This window comes from Eublepharis macularius, chromosome 3 (genome assembly GCF_028583425.1).
Source record: "Eublepharis macularius isolate TG4126 chromosome 3, MPM_Emac_v1.0, whole genome shotgun sequence".
Classification (NCBI taxonomy): Eukaryota; Metazoa; Chordata; class Lepidosauria; order Squamata; family Eublepharidae; genus Eublepharis; species Eublepharis macularius.
In genome coordinates, this window is record NC_072792.1 from 80,719,738 (window position 1) to 80,743,024 (window position 23,287).

General features: G+C 42.5%; 1 protein-coding gene across 1 annotated transcript in view; it reads right to left on the minus strand.

Moving 5' to 3' along the window:
* DMD (dystrophin) overlaps window positions 1-23,287 on the minus strand; it is a 2,144,806-nt gene that overhangs the window by 1,422,429 nt on the left and 699,090 nt on the right. Inside the window, exon 7 of the mRNA XM_054973282.1 lies at window positions 629-747. Coding sequence (XP_054829257.1) covers window positions 629-747 — 119 coding nt within the window. The remainder of the gene's footprint in view (window positions 1-628; window positions 748-23,287) is intronic.

The window sequence follows — 23,287 nt, forward strand, 5'->3', positions numbered from 1 at the left end:
TGGTTTCACATTAGGCAATGTGATGTGGGTGTGGGGATAAAGGGGATCTTTACTCAGGCCTATGAAGACTCACAACAACCTTGTCTCATTTATAAATAAAATGATTATTTACCTTTGAAATACCAACAATATTTTCACTACTGTTCTTAAACAAACCAGAAGCAAAAATAAGAACAATTCAGGCTGGACACTAGTAGAAAACATGTCCCAAACTTATTTCTAATTAAAATAATTTTAGCCAGACTTACAAAGTTAAAGCTGTATTTTTTAAAAAAGAAATGGTTCATGAATCATTTGTAAAATGCTGAGGAGCTGCCGCTTCTATTATAAGCCGTAAGAACTGCCCATCTAATCACTTTTGAACAAAACAAGCTATTTCACTTTGCAGTGTAATAAAGAACACACTTTTTATAATAGAAGTAAACTTATTCAACTCATTTGAATCTGAAGGTGTTTATTATGCTACGTGAATAAATAGCCAAATTAACCATAGTATTTCTAAACATCAGTGTGGAGCATGCATGAATGTGAAAATGGAAAATCTGATGCAATGAGGAAAAATAATTTTCCAACAGCAGGTATAAAAAATGGTTTTCCAATTACAAAACTGAACCCAATTTACACAAACCTTCAGGATCAAGGAGTTTCTCAATCCCCAAATGTCGTTTAGCTATGTTGAATGCATGGTCTAATCGCTGTACGGCTGATTGTTGGCAAGCGACACTGTCCCAGTCAAACAGGTCTGGCCTGAAAAAAAGAGCAGTGACTAAATTACTAATACAATCATACTCTCCTTTAAACAAACTTTAAAATTTTGAGTACCAGAAATATGCATATGGGAAGAAAAATATCTCCAAAATCCATGATTCCCTGACTAATATGAAATTAAACATTCAAACAAGAAATCCAGCGGGCATCAATGAAATACTATATCAGTTTGGAATAGTTCATAGTCAGGGATCAAATTACAAACTACATAAACAATCTGTGGCCTTGTGCTATTAATTACAGGGAAATGTAAATAATTATATTAATTTGTGGCACTCTCCTTTTAATTAAGAATTATCCATTTTGATAGCAAGTTTGTTTTCAAGCCAAGGAAAGAAGGAAGTTTTTTCAGATATAATCAAAATTTAATCAGAATGTTCTTAACTCAGTATGCACTGAGCGCATAATCTGTGTGAAAATAATTGATGCAGACTACAAAATATTCATCCTCTACACTCTCTAATCCTCTGCCACTTTTAAACACTTGTTTTCTTTATATTCCCGGCCATCCCCTGAGATTGTCATCCAAGGCCCTGTTCCATCTCTTTGATCTTGAAACAAGAAAACAGCTAGGAGAACAGCCTTTTTATTTATGACACCCCAAAACAAAAGGGAAACAGTTTATTGTGTCAATAGCATCGACCTGGAAAATAATCTTATCTGCCTCCTCCCCACTTAATATTCCAGCAAATTTCAGCAATTAGGTTTTTTATAATAACCCTAATGAAGGCAGGATCTATCAGGTAATCACCCTTATCTTAAGATTATTAACATTTTAAGACAGCCATCAGACACTCCCTGTTCATTGCTACCTCTGGAAACATCTGCCTATTCTGAAATTACAGATACTTAAATCACACTAACAGCATCTTTCCAACCTGACCATTAACATAAAATCTCCCAATAGAATTCAAACTTTTGGCTCCAAGCTAATGCCAGTCTGGAGCATGCCTATCATCACAGTTTTCAGTACTTTCAATGTATAAATATAGCACCCAAATCCCCAATTTTTGGAGTAGTTTTTCCTGACTTTCTACTTACTGACCACAGGTCACTTGGCACAGGCCCGCTCCTGAAAGACTTTGTAGCAGTCTCCTGCCACCTGAGTTTCTTACTACTGCCCTGTAATTTGGCACAGGATCCCCGAAGATGTGAGCCAGTCTCTTTCTCTTCACTCTGCTCTTCACTTCTGCTCGCTAGGCTTGTATGCTTTCATTTGCACCCTTCTCTTTTATATTGTGTTGTTTATGTGTTAGGTTGAGCATTTTTACACTTTGCTGTGTGCGCATGTGAGCATGCAGGCATGCTTAGATTTTTGTGTATTGTTCACTATTCCCTTGTTCTATATTTTCTTTCTTTTTTTATAAAAATTTTTTATTTTTAATTACTAACCACAAAAACTACAAAGAAGGGAAAAAGGGAACAGGGGGAAAGGGAAGAAATAACATATAAAAAACACAGACTACATCTACAAGTATTGCATTCCCTTCATAATACAATTATTTAAAGTTAAACTTTCTAATATGCTATTAGATTGGTAGATCTTATAAAGTACGAACTACAGTCAGGATCAGGTCTTCTCCCCCCCCCCCCCCGCATCTCGGTCGCAGCTCTCTCTGAACAGCTACAGTAGCTGCGCTCACTCCCTCCTCCCCATTTCCCCCTTCAGATCCTAAATCTTCTCCTTGCTGAAACTCTTGATGATTAAACACAAAGTCCCTCAGCTGTGCTTCCGATATTATCTTGTAGGCTTGGTCTTTATAACTGAACCAGATGCCTTCTGGAAATAACCATTTGTATTTTATTTCACGCTTCCTCAGAAGAGCTGCAAACCTTTTATATTTGAATCTTCTTTTCTGAGCTAGAAATGGAACGTCCTTCAATATCTTAACCTTGTTACCCAGAAAGTCCAAGTCCACATCGTACGAATTATATAAGATGGTGTCCTGAGTCTTCTTAGATGAAAAATCAATAATAATCTCGCAAGGCAGCTGACGCTTCATTGCATATTTTGAAGATGTCCGGCGGACTTCCAGAATATCGCTTTTTAACTCTTCTTTAGTTGCCTTTGCGAATAACGCCAAAAGTTCCGACACCAAATCCTTTAAGTTTTCACTTTCCTCCTCCTTCACATTCTGAAGACGCAATACCGTCTGAGCACGATCCACTTGTAACCCTATCAATTGATTCTCCAAAAGCTTTACTTCTTTGTTTGTTACTTTCATGAGTAGTGCGTTTTCCCGAGCAGACTGCTCTGCCCCAGACACTACGTCTTTAATGGTTTTCACTTCGTTCTCAACTGAGCCAACCCTTTGATCCATTTCATTTAGCTTATCAACAAAGGGCTTCATAGCTTCAACGACCGAGCGTTTAACCACCTCTTCAAGAGACTCTCCTTTCCCCTGCAAAGCAGCCGAAACAGATTTGCCCACAGCAGGGCTCTGCTTTTTCTTCGCCATCTTAGGGGGGGGGGGAGTCCGCCAACTAAGTTCCAAAACTCAACGAAGGGGAAGATATCCGAACCTTCTTAGCTTCAACTCCCACCAATCCTTTGCATACGCTTAGAATAACAGAAGGGATTCACTTACTTTCAGGTTTTCACCTTAAATCTGCTTGTTGCCGTTCTCCATGGCCCGGCAGCACGCGATGTGCTGCGCAAGTCTGCCGGCCTCCGTAGGAGCAAACGGGCAATTTACCCCCTGCATCGACTTCAGGGGGCTCTTCCTGCAGCGCTCTGGACCCTGACCCCCTCACTGGAAGTCCTGGGGGTTAACCCTCGCCGGCCAACCACCCGGTCAGGCTGCTCGGGCGCTTCCTCCCGGACCTGCGGAGAGGAGCGTCCAACATGGCCGGAAAAACGAAACCGAATCCCCTTGTTCTATATTTTCTCAATACAGATCTGCATTTTATTCTATCTTTTATGTGCTTAGGTAAAGGTAGTCCCCTGTACAAGCACCAAGTCATTACTGACTCATGGGGGAATGTCGCATCACAACATTTTCTTGGCAGACTTTTTACGGGTTGGTTTGCCATTGCCTTCCCCAGTCATCTACACTTTACCCCCAGGAAACTGGGTACTCATTTTACTGACCTCAGAAGGATGGAAGGTTGAGTCAACCTTGAGCCGGCTATCTGAAGCCAGCTTCCACTAGGATCAAACTCAGATCGTGAGCAGAGCTCAGGCTGCAGTACTGCTGTTTACCACTCTGTGCCACGGGGCTCTTTCTACCTGCTTATTCCTGGGTATGTACCGTCTCCTATATAAAGTGCAACCCAGATCTGGGTCTCCAGTATACATAGGTAGTACTACTTCATGCTTGGTACATAAGAGGGATGTTCCAAGTGTCAAGGGATATACATGTGTAGGCCACTAGGGTAACTATGATGTTCTTTCCTCCTCTTTCCCTCTTCTTTGTCCTTAAACAGCAGAAATGGCACCAAAGGCATTTTTAAAATTCAAAAACAACTATTTCTTATCCTCTCCACAGATACAGAAAGGCTTATGGTTAGGGGCTTTTGTTCCTGTGTTTTCCCCAAATACACTAGTACAACTTCTTTTGGGATGCTTTTTTGAGTTTAAGAATGCTGGCACCCACTTTCTCATATCCCATTCCCCTTGTCTTCAAACGTTAGTGCTTTCCTTCAGTTTTTAACTAAGGGCCAAACTACACTTGTCAGCTTCCCTCAAGTTTTGATGGGAAATGTAGGCAGCTTTGTGGAATGTTGGACAAGTGACAGTTGAAAAGTCCATTGGACAGCAATCGGAGAGCCAAGCTGCAAGACCAGGATGCCTACATTTCCCATCAAAACTTGAGGGAAGCTACAAGTGTCCAACCTGTGTCATTTGTCACTTGTAGCTTGGCCCTAGATCTTAATGTCTCCAAAAGGCAGTTTCCAACCACACACAACCAGGGATCTTTTCACTCTCCAGAGCCCAGTAGCACCTTTAAGACTAATCAAATTTACTGGTTAGTCTTACTGGTGCTAACCAACTTTACTGGTTAGTCTTAAAGGTGCTATTGGACTCTTTACTATTTTTCTACTACAGACTAACACAGCTAACTCTTCTGGATCTATTCTCCAGAGCGACTTCCCTATTTAACTGGGTAGATAATGTCTCCTCTCCTTAGAAGATCTATCCCTTTTCTTTGTCCCAAATGTGTACCTACTTTCCAAAATTCCTTACCAACTTTCCCCAGTTCTCATATCAGTGATTTACAGTGAAATCCTAAACAGAGTTACTCCAGTCTAAACCCATTGATTTCAATGGGTTTAGACTGGAGTTAACTCTGCTTAGGATTTCACTGTTAGTCTCCCATCTGTTCACACTCGATTCCTCTGAAAACAGACCCTCCTCTTTCCAGCTCATGCTATCCAATTAGATTCCTTGGAGTACTCAGTCACTCAAAGCTCTGTGAGTCTGTGAGGAATTAACTCTCAACAGTTCTTCAGCTGTTTGTACAGCACTGCCAGGCTTTTTTTTTTTTTAAATGCCGTCTGGCACAGTATCATATCCAGCTATCCACAGACGTTGTAGAATGGGATATTCCTATTTCCCCCTCTTCCTGTAGCCCACTACTGCCCCCACAAAGTTTGGTTCTTGAGTCATCAAACACTTACAAACAGCATTGGGAGCAAAGTGGGGGTTTTGCAGTGGGAAGAATGAAGATACATAACAACTCAGCTAAATTTCATAATATTGCTCTTCTCCCTCTCCTCAACTACTTATACCCACAGTTTTGTGCTAAACTTTCTATATTCAGTCCTATACATCACATTTTATATTCAACATTTTTAAAATCTTAGTTTTGATCTAATCTATGTTAACTATTCCAGTAGCTCAATCCTAAGCCTCAAGGCAGTGTCATTGCTTATGTGTTGATGTAAATGGGGCACCACTCCATGGCTCCCTAAAGACTTGCAGGAGACTCCCACCAGCACCTGAGTGCAGCAAAGTGAGGTGCGGCGGTCACCAAGAGCATCTGCCCTCTGTTCCCCTGACAACCCTGCTCACACCAGCCAATGGCTACACCCCTCCCCTGACAGGCAGGCGAGGGGCAAGCAGTGGCACAGCCAATGGGGAGGCTGCGATCCTCGATGCTGCCAATAGGCCTCTCCTCAGAGAGCAGGCATCCCTGCCGGGGGGACAGAGGTGACAGTGAAGGTCCAGATCAAATACCCACCCTCTCACCCGTCCAGCCCCTATTTCTGATAAAGGCCAGGCTGGTGGCCGCAGCTTGGTGCACCTGCAAATCCCCACCACTGCCACTGCTACAGCAAGAAAGAGGTTCCCCCTCCCTGAAAAGTGGGACCAGAAAGCCTGCAGCACTTTGAAGCAGCCTCCAGAATCTGGAGAGGCAAATGGGGGCAAGTGGGTTCTACAATGAGTGACGGGAATGCCCATTGGAAACCACGCAAGAGGGCAGAAGAGAGTGAAAAGCGTCCATAGACTTGCGGTGGAATCATTTGAACAACCACTGCATAACAATGATGTGAGAACATGGGTTGGACCTTGAGAGCTATGCCCTTGTCCAGTCTAGCCCAGCCCGCCCCCATGGACTGACAGCCTGCGGAAGAAGAAAAATTGCTCTGGGGGGCACCATTCACCTTCTCCCTGTGCAAGATTTCCCAAGTCCATCCCTGCTTCTGCAAACAGCAAAACAGAGGGTGATCCATCCTTCTGCAGGAGGAGATCTGAAGATGTTGCTCCACATCCCCCACCTCCTTGCAGTAACTTCTGCCTTCCCCTCTGCCTGGCATATCAGATGCCAACAGCTCAGTCTGTCAGAGGATGAACGTCCTCAGTGGAGCATCCCCTCCCCACCCTGCCAGACATTCATGGGCCACACTTCAATTCCCACCCCACTGGGTGAACTTATATTGAAGGGAGAGAAGGGGGCAGGGAAGCTGGACAGGGTGGCACTTGACACCTGCTCCTCCTGGCAGCAGAGCCCACCCCATCGTTCCCAACCCCAAGCCAGGAAAAATTTGTGGGGATGTGTGAGAAGACATCTCAACAGGGAGTTGGTGGCAGTAGCAGCCACTGTCAATGTCAGGGGAGTGAGCGAACAGACAGCAGTTTCTTGCTTTTCAACATGTATTTTATTAAACTAGAAAAGGTGCAGAGATTCTCTGAAAGTATTTCCTGCCAATGTGGCTGAGCCGTGGGCTGCCTCGGTAAACTGCTCTTTGGGCAGGATCTGACTTGCACTTGCGGAGGCTTATGTGGAGCTCCAACAGCCATGTCCTTTGGTCTTCCAGATGAGTGGTGATCTGCAGGCAAGGGAAACAGACACATGTTGCAAGTGATCCAGGCCAGTGTGTGGCTGATGCCAAGCCCAATCTCGAACGTCTGGGAAGGTGTCCTTTGGTTAAGAGCTGTGGTGGCATCGCCACAGGTTGGTTGGTTGGTTGGTTGGTTGGTTGGTTGGTTGGTTGGTTGGTTGGTTGGTTGGTTGGTTTGATTGATTGATTGATTGATTGATTGATTGATTGATTGATTGATTGATTGATTGATTGATTGATTGATTGATTGATTGATTGATTGATTGATTGATTGATTGATTGATTGATTGATTGATTGATTGATTGATTGATTGATTGATTGATTGATACCCCGCCCTCCCCACAAATGGGCTCAGGGCGGCTAACAACATTAATAAAACACATTGAATTAATCACAAAACCAGAAAATCAATAATAAACTTTAAAAAGTCATTAAAATAGTCCAGGCGCAGGCTATTTAAATAAATATTTGGGAGACCGTATATGGGCATAGTAGATGGCCGAGGGCAGCCAAAGGCCCGGTGGAACATCTCCATTTTACAGACCCTGCAGAACTGTAACAGGTCCCGCAGGTCCCAGATCTCCAGCAGGAGAGCATTCCACCAGGCAGGGGCCAGGGTAGAAAAAGCCCTGGCCCTGGTTGAGGTCAAACAGATGTCCTTTAGGCCAGGGACCACCAGGAGTTGCTTGTCTGCAGAATGCAATGCCCTGCAGGGGATGTAATGGAAGAGGCGGTCCTACAGGTATGCAGGTCCCAGTTCATGAAGGGCATTAAACACCAAGGTTAACACCTTGAACCAGATCCTGAACTCCACTAGGAGCCAGTGCAGCAGGCACAGCACAGGATGAATGTGCGCTCGGATTGGCATTCCAGTAAGGATGTATGCCACTGTGTTCTGGACCACCTGTAATTTCTGGTTTAGGCCCAAGGGCAGCCAAGGTGCAGCTCACAACCACATGATTCATGACTCTCTGCCTTGGGATGATCTTATCCCATGAGGCAGAAAGTCAAGTGGTTGAGCAGCCTTCAGCAACAGGGTGTTATGAACACCCAATCAACCCAACCACTGGCCACACTTCCTCCTCTGCCAGGAGGGGCCACAACTGAGGGAGTCTGAACAGAGCTCCCACATGGGTAGCGCTTCCCCAACTGGCTGTGTCAAATGTAGTTTTCTGGGCAACTGCCTCTAGGGCAGGCCAGGGCTGCTGCCACTGCTCCCTCCCTTGCCGAACCTCACCTGAAGAGGCTAGTGGTTAGGCGAGTTCAGGTGAGGGGGAAGCTTGCACAAATCAGCAAGCTGGGTTAGCTGTTGCCCATCTCCTTCTTACCTGTCAATGCTCCCTCATTTCTTACCAAGCTGGAACTTCAAAGTCAGATAACCTGCAAGGAAACTGGACTTTGCCCTTCTTCCCTTGAGCAAGTGCAAAGTTCTCCCAGTTTTCCCGCTAAGTCCCCCCAGTGCACTCAGGGCCCGCCACCATGAGTAACCACTCTCCCGCCTCGTGCACAATGTCCCTGCGGCAGAAAGCTTATGGGCAGAGCCTTTGGCCGTGTACTCACCTACCTGAGGTCATGAGAAGTGCAGCCAGATGTATTGTAAGGTATGTGATCAGGTGATTGGGTGCAGGGAGGGGGGCTCGCTCACCCTGGCAGTGCATGTGGATTGGCCCCCATGGTAGTTCCCATCCTATGCTCCTTCAGGCCGCTGGGGCGGGGCTGGGCACCAGGAGAGTGGCTCGAGTTTTCCCATTCAATAGGTGCCTATGTGCTACATCTCCTTTTTTCGTGGCATAACTTTACGCCACTGCAGGGAGTGTTCCTAGGGCTGGAGTAGATTTGGAAGTGGACTAATTTGCGGCCTACCCCCCACCCCATCCCCTCCTGCACCAGCAGGGGAACTTGCAACGCAGTTGCACCTCTGCCTGGCTGCCAAGCATGCCTGCCGGCAGCAACTATCGGCAGTAGTATGCCTCGGGTGGACACTGGCGGAGAGGGATTTATGTGGATATAAAAGCTAGTTCTGCCAACATAAGCCTTAGTTCTCTCCCTGAGCACTTTCCACCCCTCCTCTTAGGACTGAGCTGCCCATATTTCTTAATTTCCAGCTGCATATACAACAAAGAAATCTCTCCATTTTTCCTGAAATTCTTGTTTTGATCTGTTATGCATATAAGAGGTTAATTTAGCCATATTCATACAATTTAACAGCTTTTTATATTCAACATTTTAAAATTTTAATTTTACGGTTGTTCTACTTTAACAATAGCCATTCTGGATTTTCTTAATTTTCTGCTACCTATTTAAAAAGTCTACGTTTTCTGAAACTTTAGGATTAGTCTATTATACAGAAAAGAAGGTAATTTAGCCATAAACACATATTTGTACTATAATACTTTGTGGTAGAATATCTAATAAAATATTTTTGGAATTCAACACAAGGCAAGACTTGTCACTTTTTATATTCAACATTATATTCAGCCTCATAATACTTAGTATTTTGGCTTATTAATTTTACTATTTAGTTTAATAATTACTCCATTTTAATATTAATTATACATTCTAAATTTGATGAATTGATCTGTTGTGTATATAAAAAAATTCATCCAGTCATGAAAATAAACAGCAATAAGGATGATATTGAAGAAGAGATAAATGAAGAATATTCTATAACACAGTTGTGTAAATCAACAATAATTGTAAGTAACAGAATGTAAAAGTTCAAAAATGTGTCTCCCCTCCATTTGTAACTCCATTTGTATTTCTTTCCTTTGTGCCTTCTTCCAACTTGCATGCCTTGAGCTGATTTCAGTAGTTTGCTCAGTTTCCGAAAAGCCATATATTCATTGTAAGAGGCTTCCTGGATTAAAGTTGCCTTGCACATTCAGTCTCGTACTAACCCCTGAAATGTACTCTCTAAATCCAAATCATCCAAAGTTTCTCAGATTTTGCAAAAGCTCAGATTCCTGCTTATGCATTTCATTTCCAAAATTTCCATTCCTTTGTCTGTTCTTATTGATGAGCTGGCTTGCAGTGCTTGTAGTGATTCAATTTTCCCTTGTATGTCTCTGAATTCTTTCTGCTGTATCTTGATTTCTTGAATGTCTTGAATGTCTTGATTATTTTCTTGCATTTTCTGATTTATTTCTTGAGTAGTCTGGTCCATCTGTTGTAGTTGAGTTAATGATGCCTTGTTTTCCACCACAGCTCACTATCGGTTTGCTGCTTCTGGGTTAAAGCATTCTTGTATTCTTGATTTAATTCTGTAAAGAAAATTTTAATTTGACTTGAAAGAGAGGGGATTATTTTTTGAGATATTATATATATGACATCTTCTGAACTTAGTTCAGATTTAGCCTTATTCATAGTTGCAGCCATTTTCTTCAATTTGACTTATCTCATTCTTCACCTTGTGGGAAGTAGATTTAATGAAGAAGAATATTTCATGTGCCTTTACTATTGCTATGCATTATTATTCTCAGGGGCTTTGTATTTGTAATGCAACTTGCAAGAGAATGAAACTTGAAGCAAAATGACCAAAGCAGAATGTATGTTGTGTATGTTAGTCACTGTGAAGATTGAGACCAGTCACTGTGAAGCTTGCTATAAGGTAGTTACACCTGCACCTGTACTCACTGTTAGCTAGACACTGTTTATAGGCTGACAAGGAAAACTTCTTTGTAAAGCTGTTCATGCCAAATGTAGCAATAAAAGGGAATAGAAAGACAGACCAGCTGCAGAAGGGAGGATTTGATTAACTACTCTTAAGCAACCAAGGATAGTAGCCAAACCTTGGACAATGAAGAAGTTGCCAACAAAGTGAGTCACTGAAAGGAGAAAGCTGGCTCTAAGCTAATTAGATTAGCAGTACTTTTCAAGGCTGAGAAGGAGCCCCAGAGCAAGGGGAATGGGGTGCTAAATGCAACTTCAAGAACATTCCTTGGGAAGGGAGAGCGCTTCCCTCCCATGGAACCCAGAGAAGCAATCTTTGCCTGTAAAGTACAAGGTTTGCTGAAGCGACATTTAGACACCAAAATGACAGAAAATAATATGACCTTTATGAAAGGGAAAGTGTAAGAAAGACAGAAGATGTTCTCTGAACATCCTTGAAGTGTTGAGCAATGTTAATTAAGAAAGTATGCATATTGTGATAAGGCTTAGAATTGTTCTGCCAATGTGAGACCATCAGGCCACTGGCGTGGTCATTTGCTTGACCAATGTCATTTCAAGGCTACAACTTACATAACGTATGCCACTGGACCGAGTGGTATAAATTCTTATGCTGTAGTATCATAACTCCAAAGAACTAATCAGTCCAAGGAGCTTTTCTTTACCTGGTAACTGTATTGTTCTTCCTTGCTTATAAGCAATGAATAAAAAGGCCTATGCTTATCTCTCTCATGGAACTCCACTGTATTCTTCTTTACTAATTGAGCCAAAACAAGATAAGGTACAGAATTTGTGCAACAACCTACATACCTCAAAGGGCCTATCCTTAAAATAGATTAGTAAGAAAAAAGAAAAAAAGTAAGTTCATTTTTCAAACCAGTAGGTAGTGATTATATGGCTGTAATTCCTTCTTCAAATGTAGACTATATGAAAAAGAAAGATAATTAGATGTTGAATATCAGTTCATTCTTCAAGCCAGAGGTGGCAGTATAACCAATGATATCAAAGCCAAAATATTTAATGTTCGGCCCATTTTACCCCTCACTTAAATCCACGTAATACAATAAAAAAACATTATACTAGCAACAGTTCTAAGTCAACAATATGTATTTAAATGATGAGATAGGAATTGAATTTTGACTGAAGAATTGGCTTTATAACTATAACTTTAAGTCCTTCCTCGACATAAAAAAATTGTTATCCAAAGTTAGTCCAGTGAGCCAGACAGTTTAAAATTGGCTGTTTATTTCTTCTTGAAGAAAAAAAAAGGCAAATTAATCAGGGCAGAAAATTAAGGCCATGGAGAGGAGAGAGGGAAAGGATGATGCCGAAAAAATGGTGCCCAAATATTGGCTCGGTTTCCGGATATGTTTGGGATAGTTCCTTTAATTGCCTATTAAAATGCCAAAGCAAAACTGTAAACAATTCTTCTGTATTTTATTTTAATTTTATGTTACTTTAATGTTTGGGGGAATTTGAAATATTATTGGTGTAATTTTTAACCAGGAACCAGATGAGGGATACAAATATTGAAATAAAAAAAATATTCTTAATGCATTTAGGAAGAGGAATTAAGTTGAGCCTATGATAAACCTCTGTTTATAAGCAGTACATCTGCCCTTGATTGAATCCTAGTTTATATTATTTTGCATAAACCAAACATTTTATTATAGATTTTCAATATGCTAAATCAATAGGGCATTATTGTTTAATTATAATTCTAAATTTACTTCTGTTACTAATTAAATTTATAACTTACCTTTTTTGTGTAGTCTAAACCTGCTAGACACGTTACAATCAATGTTAAAAACAGAAATCCATAGAGCTTATTTAAAAACAAAGTATAATTTGCAGGCAGAAAAAAGAATTCTAAAAAGCAATCAGATGTTGTCGAAGGTTTGGAAGTATATTTTATTAACTTTAACATAATAATAACAACATTCAATTTATATACTGCCCTTCAGGATGACTTAACATCCACTCAGAGTGGTTTACAAACTATGCCATTATTATCCCCACAACAAAACACCCTGTACGGTGAGTGGGGGTGAGAGAGCTAGAAGTTGTGACTGACCCAAGGTCACTCAGCTGGCTGTGAGGAGTGAGGAATCAAGCCCAGGTTCTCCAGATTAGAGTCCTGCGCTCTTAACCACTACACCAAACATTGTAATCCACCATTCCATTCTATGATCTACAGACTAGCTTACACTAAAAGGCAAAATATACAAAGTATAAAACGAACAAGAATACAGACAAAACAAATAAACAGAAGCAGATAAAACCGGGAGCATAAATGTTATTAACGTCATGTAAGGTTATTATAAGATAATATTACATGATTTGGCCACTGTGGTGCATGCCTTGGTTACAGCTAGGCTACAATGTCCTGTATGTGGGGCCAGGGCCAGATCGAGGGGGGAGGGGGTAGTCTGCCTCCAGTGCTGCCAAAGAGGGGGCGCCGAGTACGGCTGCCAGCCACCGGGAGCACTCCACAGCTTGCTGCACAGGAGGCTAAGCACAGGGTTGGGAGGCCCTCGCCTGCCTCGCTGATGGGGCATCTTGCTTGCCACATGCACAGGACCTCCCAGCCCTGCACTCAGCCCCCCACGTGGCAAGCCAGCTGCCCCAGCACACGCCCACGCTGCTGCTGCCAGCTCTGCGGCACACCAGGCGCTGGGGCAGCCGGCTTGCCACATGGGCAGCATGGGGAAGCAGGGCAGGCAAACCGCATGGAGGGCCTCCTAGCCCTGTGCTCAGCCGCCCGCATGGCAAGCTGGCTGCCCCAGCACATGCATGCACCACCGCCGCTGCCACCAGCTCCATGGCGCACCGGGTGCTTGGCCAGCTGGCTTGCCGTGCGGTGGCATGCACCGCCCCTGCATGATGACATCACCAAGTGACATCATCACACAGCACCAGGAGCACACACGTGCTGCACGCGCATGTGGAGGCCAGATCAAGGGTTGCACTGGGCACTGGCAACCCTAGATCTGGCCCTGTGTGGGGCTGCCCTTGAAAAGCGTTTGAAAACTCCAGTTGGTGCAGAATGCTACATCTAGGATGTTGATTGGAGTGAGTGGTAGGGAATAGTCTTGGCCCATCTGGACTGTCACTCAGTCTGTTTCCAAGTACAATTTGGAAGCTAAACAGGGTTGACCCTTGGTTAACAACTGGATGGAAGACTTCCAAAGACAACCAGGGTTGCAGAGGCAAGCAATGGCAAACCACCTCTGTTAGTCTCTTGCCTTGAAAACCTCAGCTGGGGCTGCCCTAACTCAGCTATAACCTGATGGCACTTTCCTCCACCACCAATGTGGTGCTGGTGTTGACCTCTAAAGCCCTATGTGGCTTGGAACTAACATTTCTGAAGGACCACCTACTCCTTTATGAATCTACCTAACCACTGCAGGCATATTCTGAGTTCTAGATTTGGCTGCCTCCACCTTCTCTGAATAGGTAGGTAGCAACCTGGGACAAGACCTTCTCAGTCGTGATTCCAAAATGCTGGAATTCTACTCCCAGGGAGACTAATCTGTTACCTTCTGTTGCTGTCTTCTGCCAGCAGGTGAAGACTTTTTAAGCTGGTCAGTGATCCCTCTATCCTGAAACATGGCTTAAGTATTGTTTTTATGTTTCTGTTTGCATATTTTAGATTTGGTTTTAATTGCTTTCGTAATGTATGCTTGCTGGTTTTAACAATTTTTAAGATGTGATCTTGTTATATGTTTTTAATCTTGTGAATCTTGGTGGCCCTGATGAGGGCAGAAATATAAATTCTGTAAATAAAATAAATAAGTGAATAATAGCAGTTCCAAATATGGAAAAGGAGGATAAAAGCAAGTATACTCCAAATACTCTATTTAAAACAATTTTCAGAAGATGTCATAACATTAAAGAGGGGTCAAGTAAACCTCTGCTGGCAAAAGATAGTTACTGTGATCCTCAAGTTTACTTCAGATGGCAGAAGAACCCAGATATGCCTCTTTAAAAATGACTTCAGTGTCAAATGCACCTAATTCTAGATCTGTCCATCAAAAGTTACTAATGAAAGCTTCGCAATACATCCTGTATCACTAATTTTAATGGCTTTAGCACTGAACTCCATGAGTCTATTAAATGTGCCAACTGACCAAGCTGTCACTGAGAAAAACTGGAAGTCTTTGCATGTGTACATGGCAGAATGATGAGAATTTCTTTCAGCGTTTCAATGGGTGTCTAGCAGCTAAAATGACTAAAAAAATGCTGAACACTGTTTGACCAGACATTTACACAGAGGAAATACCAGTTAAAGATGAATATTGAATCACTCTGGTTTGTACAAGATTACACGTTTTGTTAAGTATATTGAAAAGAAAGCTCATAAATAGAGAGTGTGTTTGGTTAGGAATTAAAATAATCATCCATACAATTTTTTCAAATAGATTCAATAGGTAACTCAGGAGTTACTGACTAGTAACAATCCAGGAACCCAACATCTATATCCTCTAGGTAAATATACCACTGTCTGCTAAAACCAAAAACATTTCCACTATGTGAATAAGTTTTTTAGCAGTACATTACAGATTTAAAGGCAAAGTATTATAATCTAGAATAAAGCATATGGAAAAGAATGGGTCACAATACAGTAAAATGGTCAACTCTTTTTAGAAAAAGATTACACATTTTCAGATCATAAAATGCTTTGAAGGTCAGTAGACAGTGACAGAATTTTAATTTGTATAAATGGTAGGTAACCTTCTGAGTCATTTGTGAAGGTTAACAATGCTTTGAGAGGGTATGTTGATAACAGTGATCTGGTAGACATTATATACTTGGACTTCCTAAGAGCTTTAGACAAAATACCTCATCAAAAATCCTTCAGGTTTAGCAGTCATGGGATAAAGATCCTTTTTTGGATTAAACAGGTGTCTGGGGCATCTTCCACACCCAAAATTTATCAGGAATACAAGGCATGGAAAAGGTAATGCTGGTATCCATGACCACAGCTGCTGGCCACTGGAGGTGCCCCCCCATCCCAGATGGTTCCAAGAAATGCCAGGAGAGATAACAAATACAAGATGGATGGGGGATACAGGTGGGCACAGCTCCAGGCCTGAAACTCCTGCCTAAAGGCAACAGGAAGGCCACCTGCAGAGAATGCCCAGGATCAAGCAGATTCATCTAAGTAATGCACAGTCCCCACAAGAGGAAGGAATCAGACCAGGCAGGCATAGCTGGCCATAACTAAAGGCTGTGTCTGACTAGCAGTCACTCCCTCACTTCACTTCCTGTGGGAAGGGCAATCTCTCAGGGAAAAGGCGAGATAGACTCTGCCAATAGACTCTGCTTTATAAAGACCAGGGACTCTGTCCAAGGAAGACCTACAACCAGCTATCCCTGTGCCCAGCTGTTTGGAGGGGAAAGCAACGGGAGGAAAGGAGGCCTGAACCACTTCTGCTTTCAGAGTTCTGTTGAGACCCAAAACAGTGAAGCTTTGTAGGTTGTTCCAGCCCCTGCCAACCCCAGAAACACTTCAGAGGACTACAAAAAGGAAACAGAGAGTAGAACTAAATGGGCAGTTCTTCCAATGGGGGAAAATGAGAGGAGATGGAGGAAAATGAGCATCAGTGTCCCATATGTCAGTGCCATTTATTAAAAAAAGTATTGGAATTGGGGGCCAGTAGTGTACTGGTCACGCTGACCTGGATAGCCCAGGTAAGCTTGATCTTATCAGATCTCGGAAGCTAAACGAGGTTGGCCTGTTGACATAATGAGCCAAGAAGCATGTGTGCATCTTGCTGTTTAGGTCTGTCTGCCATAACTGATGTAAAAGATCTATTTGACAGGTCCTTGGATGATGCAAGAGCGAAGAAACAGCTTAGTCACCTCACCTGATGTGCTGGGATTGGACACTAGGGGGTGCTATGGATGTAAATAAGCCAACTGTGTTTGGTGTAAGTGTGGAGCTTGTTCCACAAAGTGCTTGGCGAAGCACTTTGACAGTGAGAACAAAGTCCTGTATATATAAGTCACTGTAAAATAAATGTACATACACTTTTACTACTATAAGTGTGTGGAAGCCTTATTTATAGCTCCGCTACAGTTCAAACCACGCTGCGCCAACAGGGTTATGGGCCCAGAACCGTGTGGCAGGCGTTGAAGGTTCGAGGAACTGTGAGCGGTGAAGTCCTGAGAGGCTCGGAGCTGAAGGCTGTGGACGGTGCAGTCCAGGAGTGACTGTTCTGCGCTGGTGAGGAAAAACAGCAGCTGGCAAACTGTCCTCGCAGGGAAGCAGTGCTGAGGAGGAGGAGAAGGAAAACATTCTCCCAGGGCCAGTCCAGATACCAGAGATGGCACAAATCCAAACAGCCCTGCCGGTGGAGAAGCTTACGGATGAGAACTACCAGGTATGGTCCATCCGAATGCAGCATTACCTTAAGAGGGAAAGTCTTTGGGTCTGTGTTGATAACCCTCCAGACGACCCCACACCAGCAGAGGAGGCGAAAGATGAAAGGGCACTGGCTATAATTGTGTTAAGCATAGCCGACAGCCGGCTAAACTATGTAGCTAATGAAAACACAGCTCAGGCGCCTTGGAAGGCACTCAAGGTCGTGCACCTGCGTGAGTCAGCAGGAGTCTTGATAGCATTGACAAGAGCCCTGTACCGAAGGGTTCAGAAGCCTGGAGAACCAGTGCAAGAACACATAGCCGCATTGATGCAGAGCTTCAGGGACCTGCAGCTAAGAGGAAAGACTTTCTCAGAGCCGGACCAGGTGTATATTTTACTTTCCAGCTTAGCACCTGAGTATGAAATTCTCCTGACAACATTAGAAATGGTGCAAGCAGACGAATTAACATGGAGCTATGTTGTAGCTAAACTGCTGGATTATGAAAGGAGGCAAAAAGACCAGCTGTTATCTGAGTCTGGGCATGCAGCCAAATCTGGGAACGCAGCCAAGTCTACAGCGTGTTCTGATGAAGGGACCGACAGCAAACTACAGAGAGACAACAGGCAAGCTGTTCCTATGTCTCCAGTTTTGCTGGCAACCAGAAAGTGTTGGACCTGCGGAAGCAAATCCCATGTTCGTAGAGAGTGCCCCCATCAAAGGAAAGGAAGGAGGCTGGAGTCCAAAAACAGCCGAGGTGATTCCAGGAGCAGAGAAGCAAGGCGGGTGATGTCAGCTGGCGCTGGGAGCTCTTGGATCATCGATTCAGGTGCTTCAAAAATAATTTGCCGAGAGGAGTCCGTGCTGGAGGACGTCCACGAGTCAACACTGCCTCATGTCAGGCTAGCTGACAGGAGGTGTGCAAAGGTGACTTTCCAGGGCAAATTAACTTTTCCTTCCTTAGGACACACCTTCAGGGATGTATTATGTGTACCATCGGTAGAAAGCAACCTGTTAAGTGTGTGTGCTCTAACCAGAGAAGGGTTTAACGTATCTTTTTCCCAGAGTGGGTGCACGATCTCTAAAGAGGGAAAGCCTCTGATGCAAGGTGAATTGCGTAATGATGTCTATTCCATTGAGGATGTTAAAGTAAGGGCACAGGTTGTGTCCAACAGGTGTGACCATGAGTGGTGTGTTCATATTTTACACCGCAGGCTTGGTCATATTGGGTATGAAGCACTAAGGAAAACATTGGCTCTGCTACCAGGGGAAAGTGTAAAACCATGTAAGTATTTTCTAGACTGCCAGGTCTGCAAACAGGTAAAGAGTCATGCTTATCCTGTGGCTAAGTTCAGTAGCCGTGTGTCAAAGAAGCCCTTGGAGCTGGTCCACAAGGATCTGATAGGGCCGTACCCTCAAAGCCATTCAGGGAAAAGATATGCTTTAATTATCTGTGATGATAAGAGTCATTATCTGTGGGCGTATGTGCTGACACACAAGTCAGAAACGTTTCAAGCAGTGAAGTACTGGCACAAAAGAGCTGAGTTGCAGCTGGGTGAAAAGCTTCGTGCCACTCAAACAGACATGGGTGGAGAGTTCCAGACAAATGAATTCTCCAGATGGTTGGATAAAAAGGGAATTGTTCATAGAATGGCAAACCCAGGGGTTCCAAGTGAAAATGGCGTGGTAGAATGCAGTGGTGGTAAAGTCCAAACAATAATGAAAGCCATGCTGACAGATGCAGACTTGCCGGTATCTTATTGGGCTGAGGCATTGGGAGCAGCCTGTTATGTCAGCAACAGGGTTTGGAGTAGGGCAATAAATGATATTCCCTACAGAGTGTTGTATAAAAAGGACCCAAAGCTCGAGTATCTCAGAGTGTTTGGGGTTAAAGCATGGGTGAATGTGCCTCTGAAACAGAGAAGAAAGGGATCTGTCAGGGAAATTCAACATGTGTTTGTAGGATATCAGTCTGGTATGAAATCCTACAGGTTTGTCACAGCAGACAGAAAGGTTTGTTTTAGCAGATCCGCAAGCTTTAATGAACACAATAGCTGGGAAAGACTCCATGGTAAGGAGGAGCAATCACAGGTGTTTCTGCCGTTAACAGAGCACAAAGAGGCTCAGAGTGACAAAAGTCAGCCACAGAATGTGATTCATGAGCAGGAGGTTAAAAGGGAAGAGAAATCTCCTACACAGTCTCAGAGTCCTGGTATGAAACTTCCAAGAGTGTCACAACGCTCCACAAAAGGAGTGCCTCCTGTGAGATATGGCTTTGAGCCAGATCTGCCACAAGTAAATTTTGTGTGGGTGCCAGAACCGGCTGACTATCAAGAAGTTTTGCGGCTAGATGGGTCTGAAAGAGAGGCTTGGTTCGCTGCTATGCGACAGGAATATGAGTCCCTTGTAGATCACAGTGTTCTCTCTTTTTTATATATATATATAATTATTTATTAATAATAATAACAACAAAACAACAGTTATACAATAACGATGTAACGATACACAACTATTCCATTCACAAAGAACAAGGATCTTCAACATTTCATGTTATTCACAATAACGAATGATAAATCCAGTTTAACATCATTTGAATAATTAACATCCTCATTAGGTTATTTAGATTCCACAATATATATCCATAAGATACTAAACATGGTGTTGAACTTGAGAGTAAGATAAGAGTAAGCTAGTGCTGACCTCACTAAATCAATTGTCAAAGATAGATTGATATAAGTGGTTAGGTGCCTGCAATTCATGTTCTGCTATATACTCATAGAACAGCATCCACTTCTCATAAAAGCCTGAACTGCTGTTAAGGTTCTTCATGTTATGCAGATTGCAAGTAATTTTTTCCATGATAATGAAATCCCAGACTCTTAGCAACCATTGTTTCGTGGAAGGTTGGTGCTGCTTATTCCAGTTTAGTGTAATTAAATTCTTTGCGACTGTCAGAAGTGTCATAATTAATTCTCTAGTTGGTGTTGAGATTTTGACCCCACAAAGTGTTCTCTCTGTCTGAAATGCCAGAAGGGAAAAGCCCAGTGGGCTGTAAGTGGTTGTATAAAGTGAAATATGACCCTAACGGAGGTTTTAAGCGCAAGGCTCACCTTGTGGCAAAGGGATACTCCCAAATACAGGGGCAGGATTATGATTTAGTGTTTTCACCTACTATGAGGGGGGGAAACCTTCAGAGCTGCTCTGTGCAAAGCGAGTGCAGAGGGCTTAGCTGTTTATCACTTTGATGTAGAAACTGCCTTTCTGAATGCAAACTTGGAAGAAGAGGTATATATGGAACAAATCCCAGGTTTTGAATCTGAACAAAAAGGTTGTGTATTAAAACTGCACAAGTCCATCTACGGGTTGAAACAGGCAGCACAGTGCTGGAATTTGTGTTTATCAAAGACACTAGCTAGCCTTGGGTTTAGGCAAGCAGAGGCTGATCCATGTTTATACACAAAGAAGAGTGGTAAGAAGCAATGTTACCTACTTTGCTATGTGGATGACCTCTGTTTTCTTTGTAAGTCAACTGAGGAATTGGATGAATTCCGACAAACAATAACTGGTGTGTTTAAAACAAGGTTTTGGGGACCTATTTCAAACTACTTAGGTATGCAAATCACCAGAAACAGCTCAGGGTGTTTTGAGCTGAGTCAAAGCAATAAAATAAAACAGTTGCTGAAGCAGCATGGAATGTCAGAGGCAAAAGAAGTGCAAACTCCCATGTCTGCTGTGTGTCTTAAGGAACCAAGGAATACTCCTTTAGAAAATAAAACAAAATACCAATCATTAGTTGGGTCACTGCTGTATTTGTCCTGCTGGAGCCGCTCTGATCTGGGTTATGTGGTGCAGTGGCTATGTAGGCAGTGTCCAGATCCCGGTGACAGGGACTGGCAAGCAGCAAAAAGGGTGCTGCGTTACCTGAAGGGAACTTCTGAACATAGGCTTGTATTAAACACTACAAAAAGTATTGAAGTGGTGGCCTTTGGTTACGCATCATGGGGTAATGATGAAGGAAGGTCTACTTCTGGGTATCTTATACAAGTTCTGGGAGCACTAGTATGTTGGAAATCACAAAGACAAACATTAGTGGCGACTAGCTCGTGTGAGGCGGAATTTGCTTCGTTAAGTGATTGTATTTTGCAACTGGAATGGGTAATAAAGTTATTGGGGGATCTGAATATCCAATGTCCATTGCCAGTGAAAATAAAGTGTGACAGTTCTGCTGCAGAGCAATTGGCACAACACCAAACAATACGTGCCAGAAGTAAACATATTATAATCCGGTACCAAAATGTACATGATAACATTCACAGAGGTATAGTATGTTTGAGTCATTGTAAGTCAAATGAAAATCCTGCAGATCTGTTGACAAAGGGACAAAACCAGGAAATGTTGGCTAAATGCAAAGAAATGCTGGGGGTCATGCCTCTTGTCTCAAGGAGGAGTGTTGACATAATGAGCCAAGAAGCATGTGTGCATCTTGCTGTTTAGGTCTGTCTGTCATAACTGATGTAAAAGATCTATTTGACAGGTCCTTGGATGATGCAAGAGCGAAGAAACAGCTTAGTCACCTCACCTGATGTGCTGGGATTGGACACTGGGGGGTGCTATGGATGTATATAAGCCAGCTGTGTCTGGTGTAAGTGTGGAGCTTGTTCCACAAAGTGCTTGGCGAAGCACTTTGACAGTGAGAACAAAGTCCTGTATATATAAGTCACTGTAAAATAAATGTACATACACGTTTACTACTATAAGTGTGTGGAAGCCTTAATTATAGCTTCGCTACAGTTCAAACCACGCCGTGCCAACATGGCCTTGGTTAATAAATGGATGGGAGACTTCCAAAGACAACCAGGGTTGCAGAGGCAGGCAATGGCAAAACACCTCTGTTAGTCTCTTGCCTTGAAAACCTCAGCTGGGGTCACCCTAACTCAGCTATAACCTGATGGCACTTTCCACCACCACCAATGTACTGGACAAGTTTGAAGATTATACTAAATTATTCAGAATGGTGAAAAAAGCACATTGTGAAGATCTCCAAGAGGATGTCTGTGTAATGAAGTGGCAAATTGTGTAAAGTGATGCACATCGTTAAAAAAAAGAACACCTGGTAATGGGGTCTCAACTGGTCAAATCTGAGTGGGCAATAGATTTGGGGTTATAGCGGATAGCTCAATTAAAACATTCAGTCTGGGGAAGTGTTGAAAAAGGCATACTATTTGCTGTGGATTATTAGAAAAGGGAGTGATAATAAAATGGCCAATAATATAATGCTCCATCTATAGAGAGGACTCATTTGGAATACTATGTACAGTTCTGGCTCCATATCTAAGAAACGGCTGGAAAAAGTACAAGAGGAAAAACAAGATGATTAAAGATTGTAGCACTTTTCTTATGAGCAAAGGTTTTTTTTTGTTTTGTTTTGCCTGGCATACCTCTCCTCTTGTGTGTTTTATGTGTTTATATTTTTATGGTGTTTGTGTTACATTCCACTTAAATGTAAAAAAAAAGCAGAGTGTAACACAAACACATAAAAATACAAAAAATGTATTTTAAATGTTTTTATGTCTGAAATGTTTGAATGTTCTGATGTTTGAAATACTTTTAATATTTTAATTTTCACCGCCTTGTGAACCCTAAATTGGGTGAAAAGGCAGCATAGGAAACTTTAAATAAAAATAAATAAATAACAAAATGCCTGGGACTTTTGGTTCAGAAAAAAGGATGACAAGGTGGAAGGACATGATAGAGGTTTACAAAATTATGCATGGGGTAGAGAAAATTGACAACACTTTTTCTTCTTCTCCCATAGTACTAGAATTTGGAGTCACCTAATGAAGTTAATGGGTTAACAGGTACCTTCTTTGTTGCCTGTTGGGGCACTGTTGTTTTGACAGAAGCCAGGCAGTGAATAATAAAGCTTCTTGCTGTTCCAAATTCAGCAATGGGCTTTCTTGGAGGAGACCACAACTAGTGGACTTTAATTCAAACTGGCCTTTTAATATCAACATATTGACTATATAGTATGTAGAGTCACATAAATTGGGCTGTGTTACCACCATGAACACAGAGAAATTGGAGAGATGCAATCTCTTATTCAAATGTACTTTTATGCCTGATACTTACATTTCATTCACTAGCATGAAGATGGTAATATAAAACTCTTCCTTTCAATTTTTTTAAAAAAATCTTTATTACT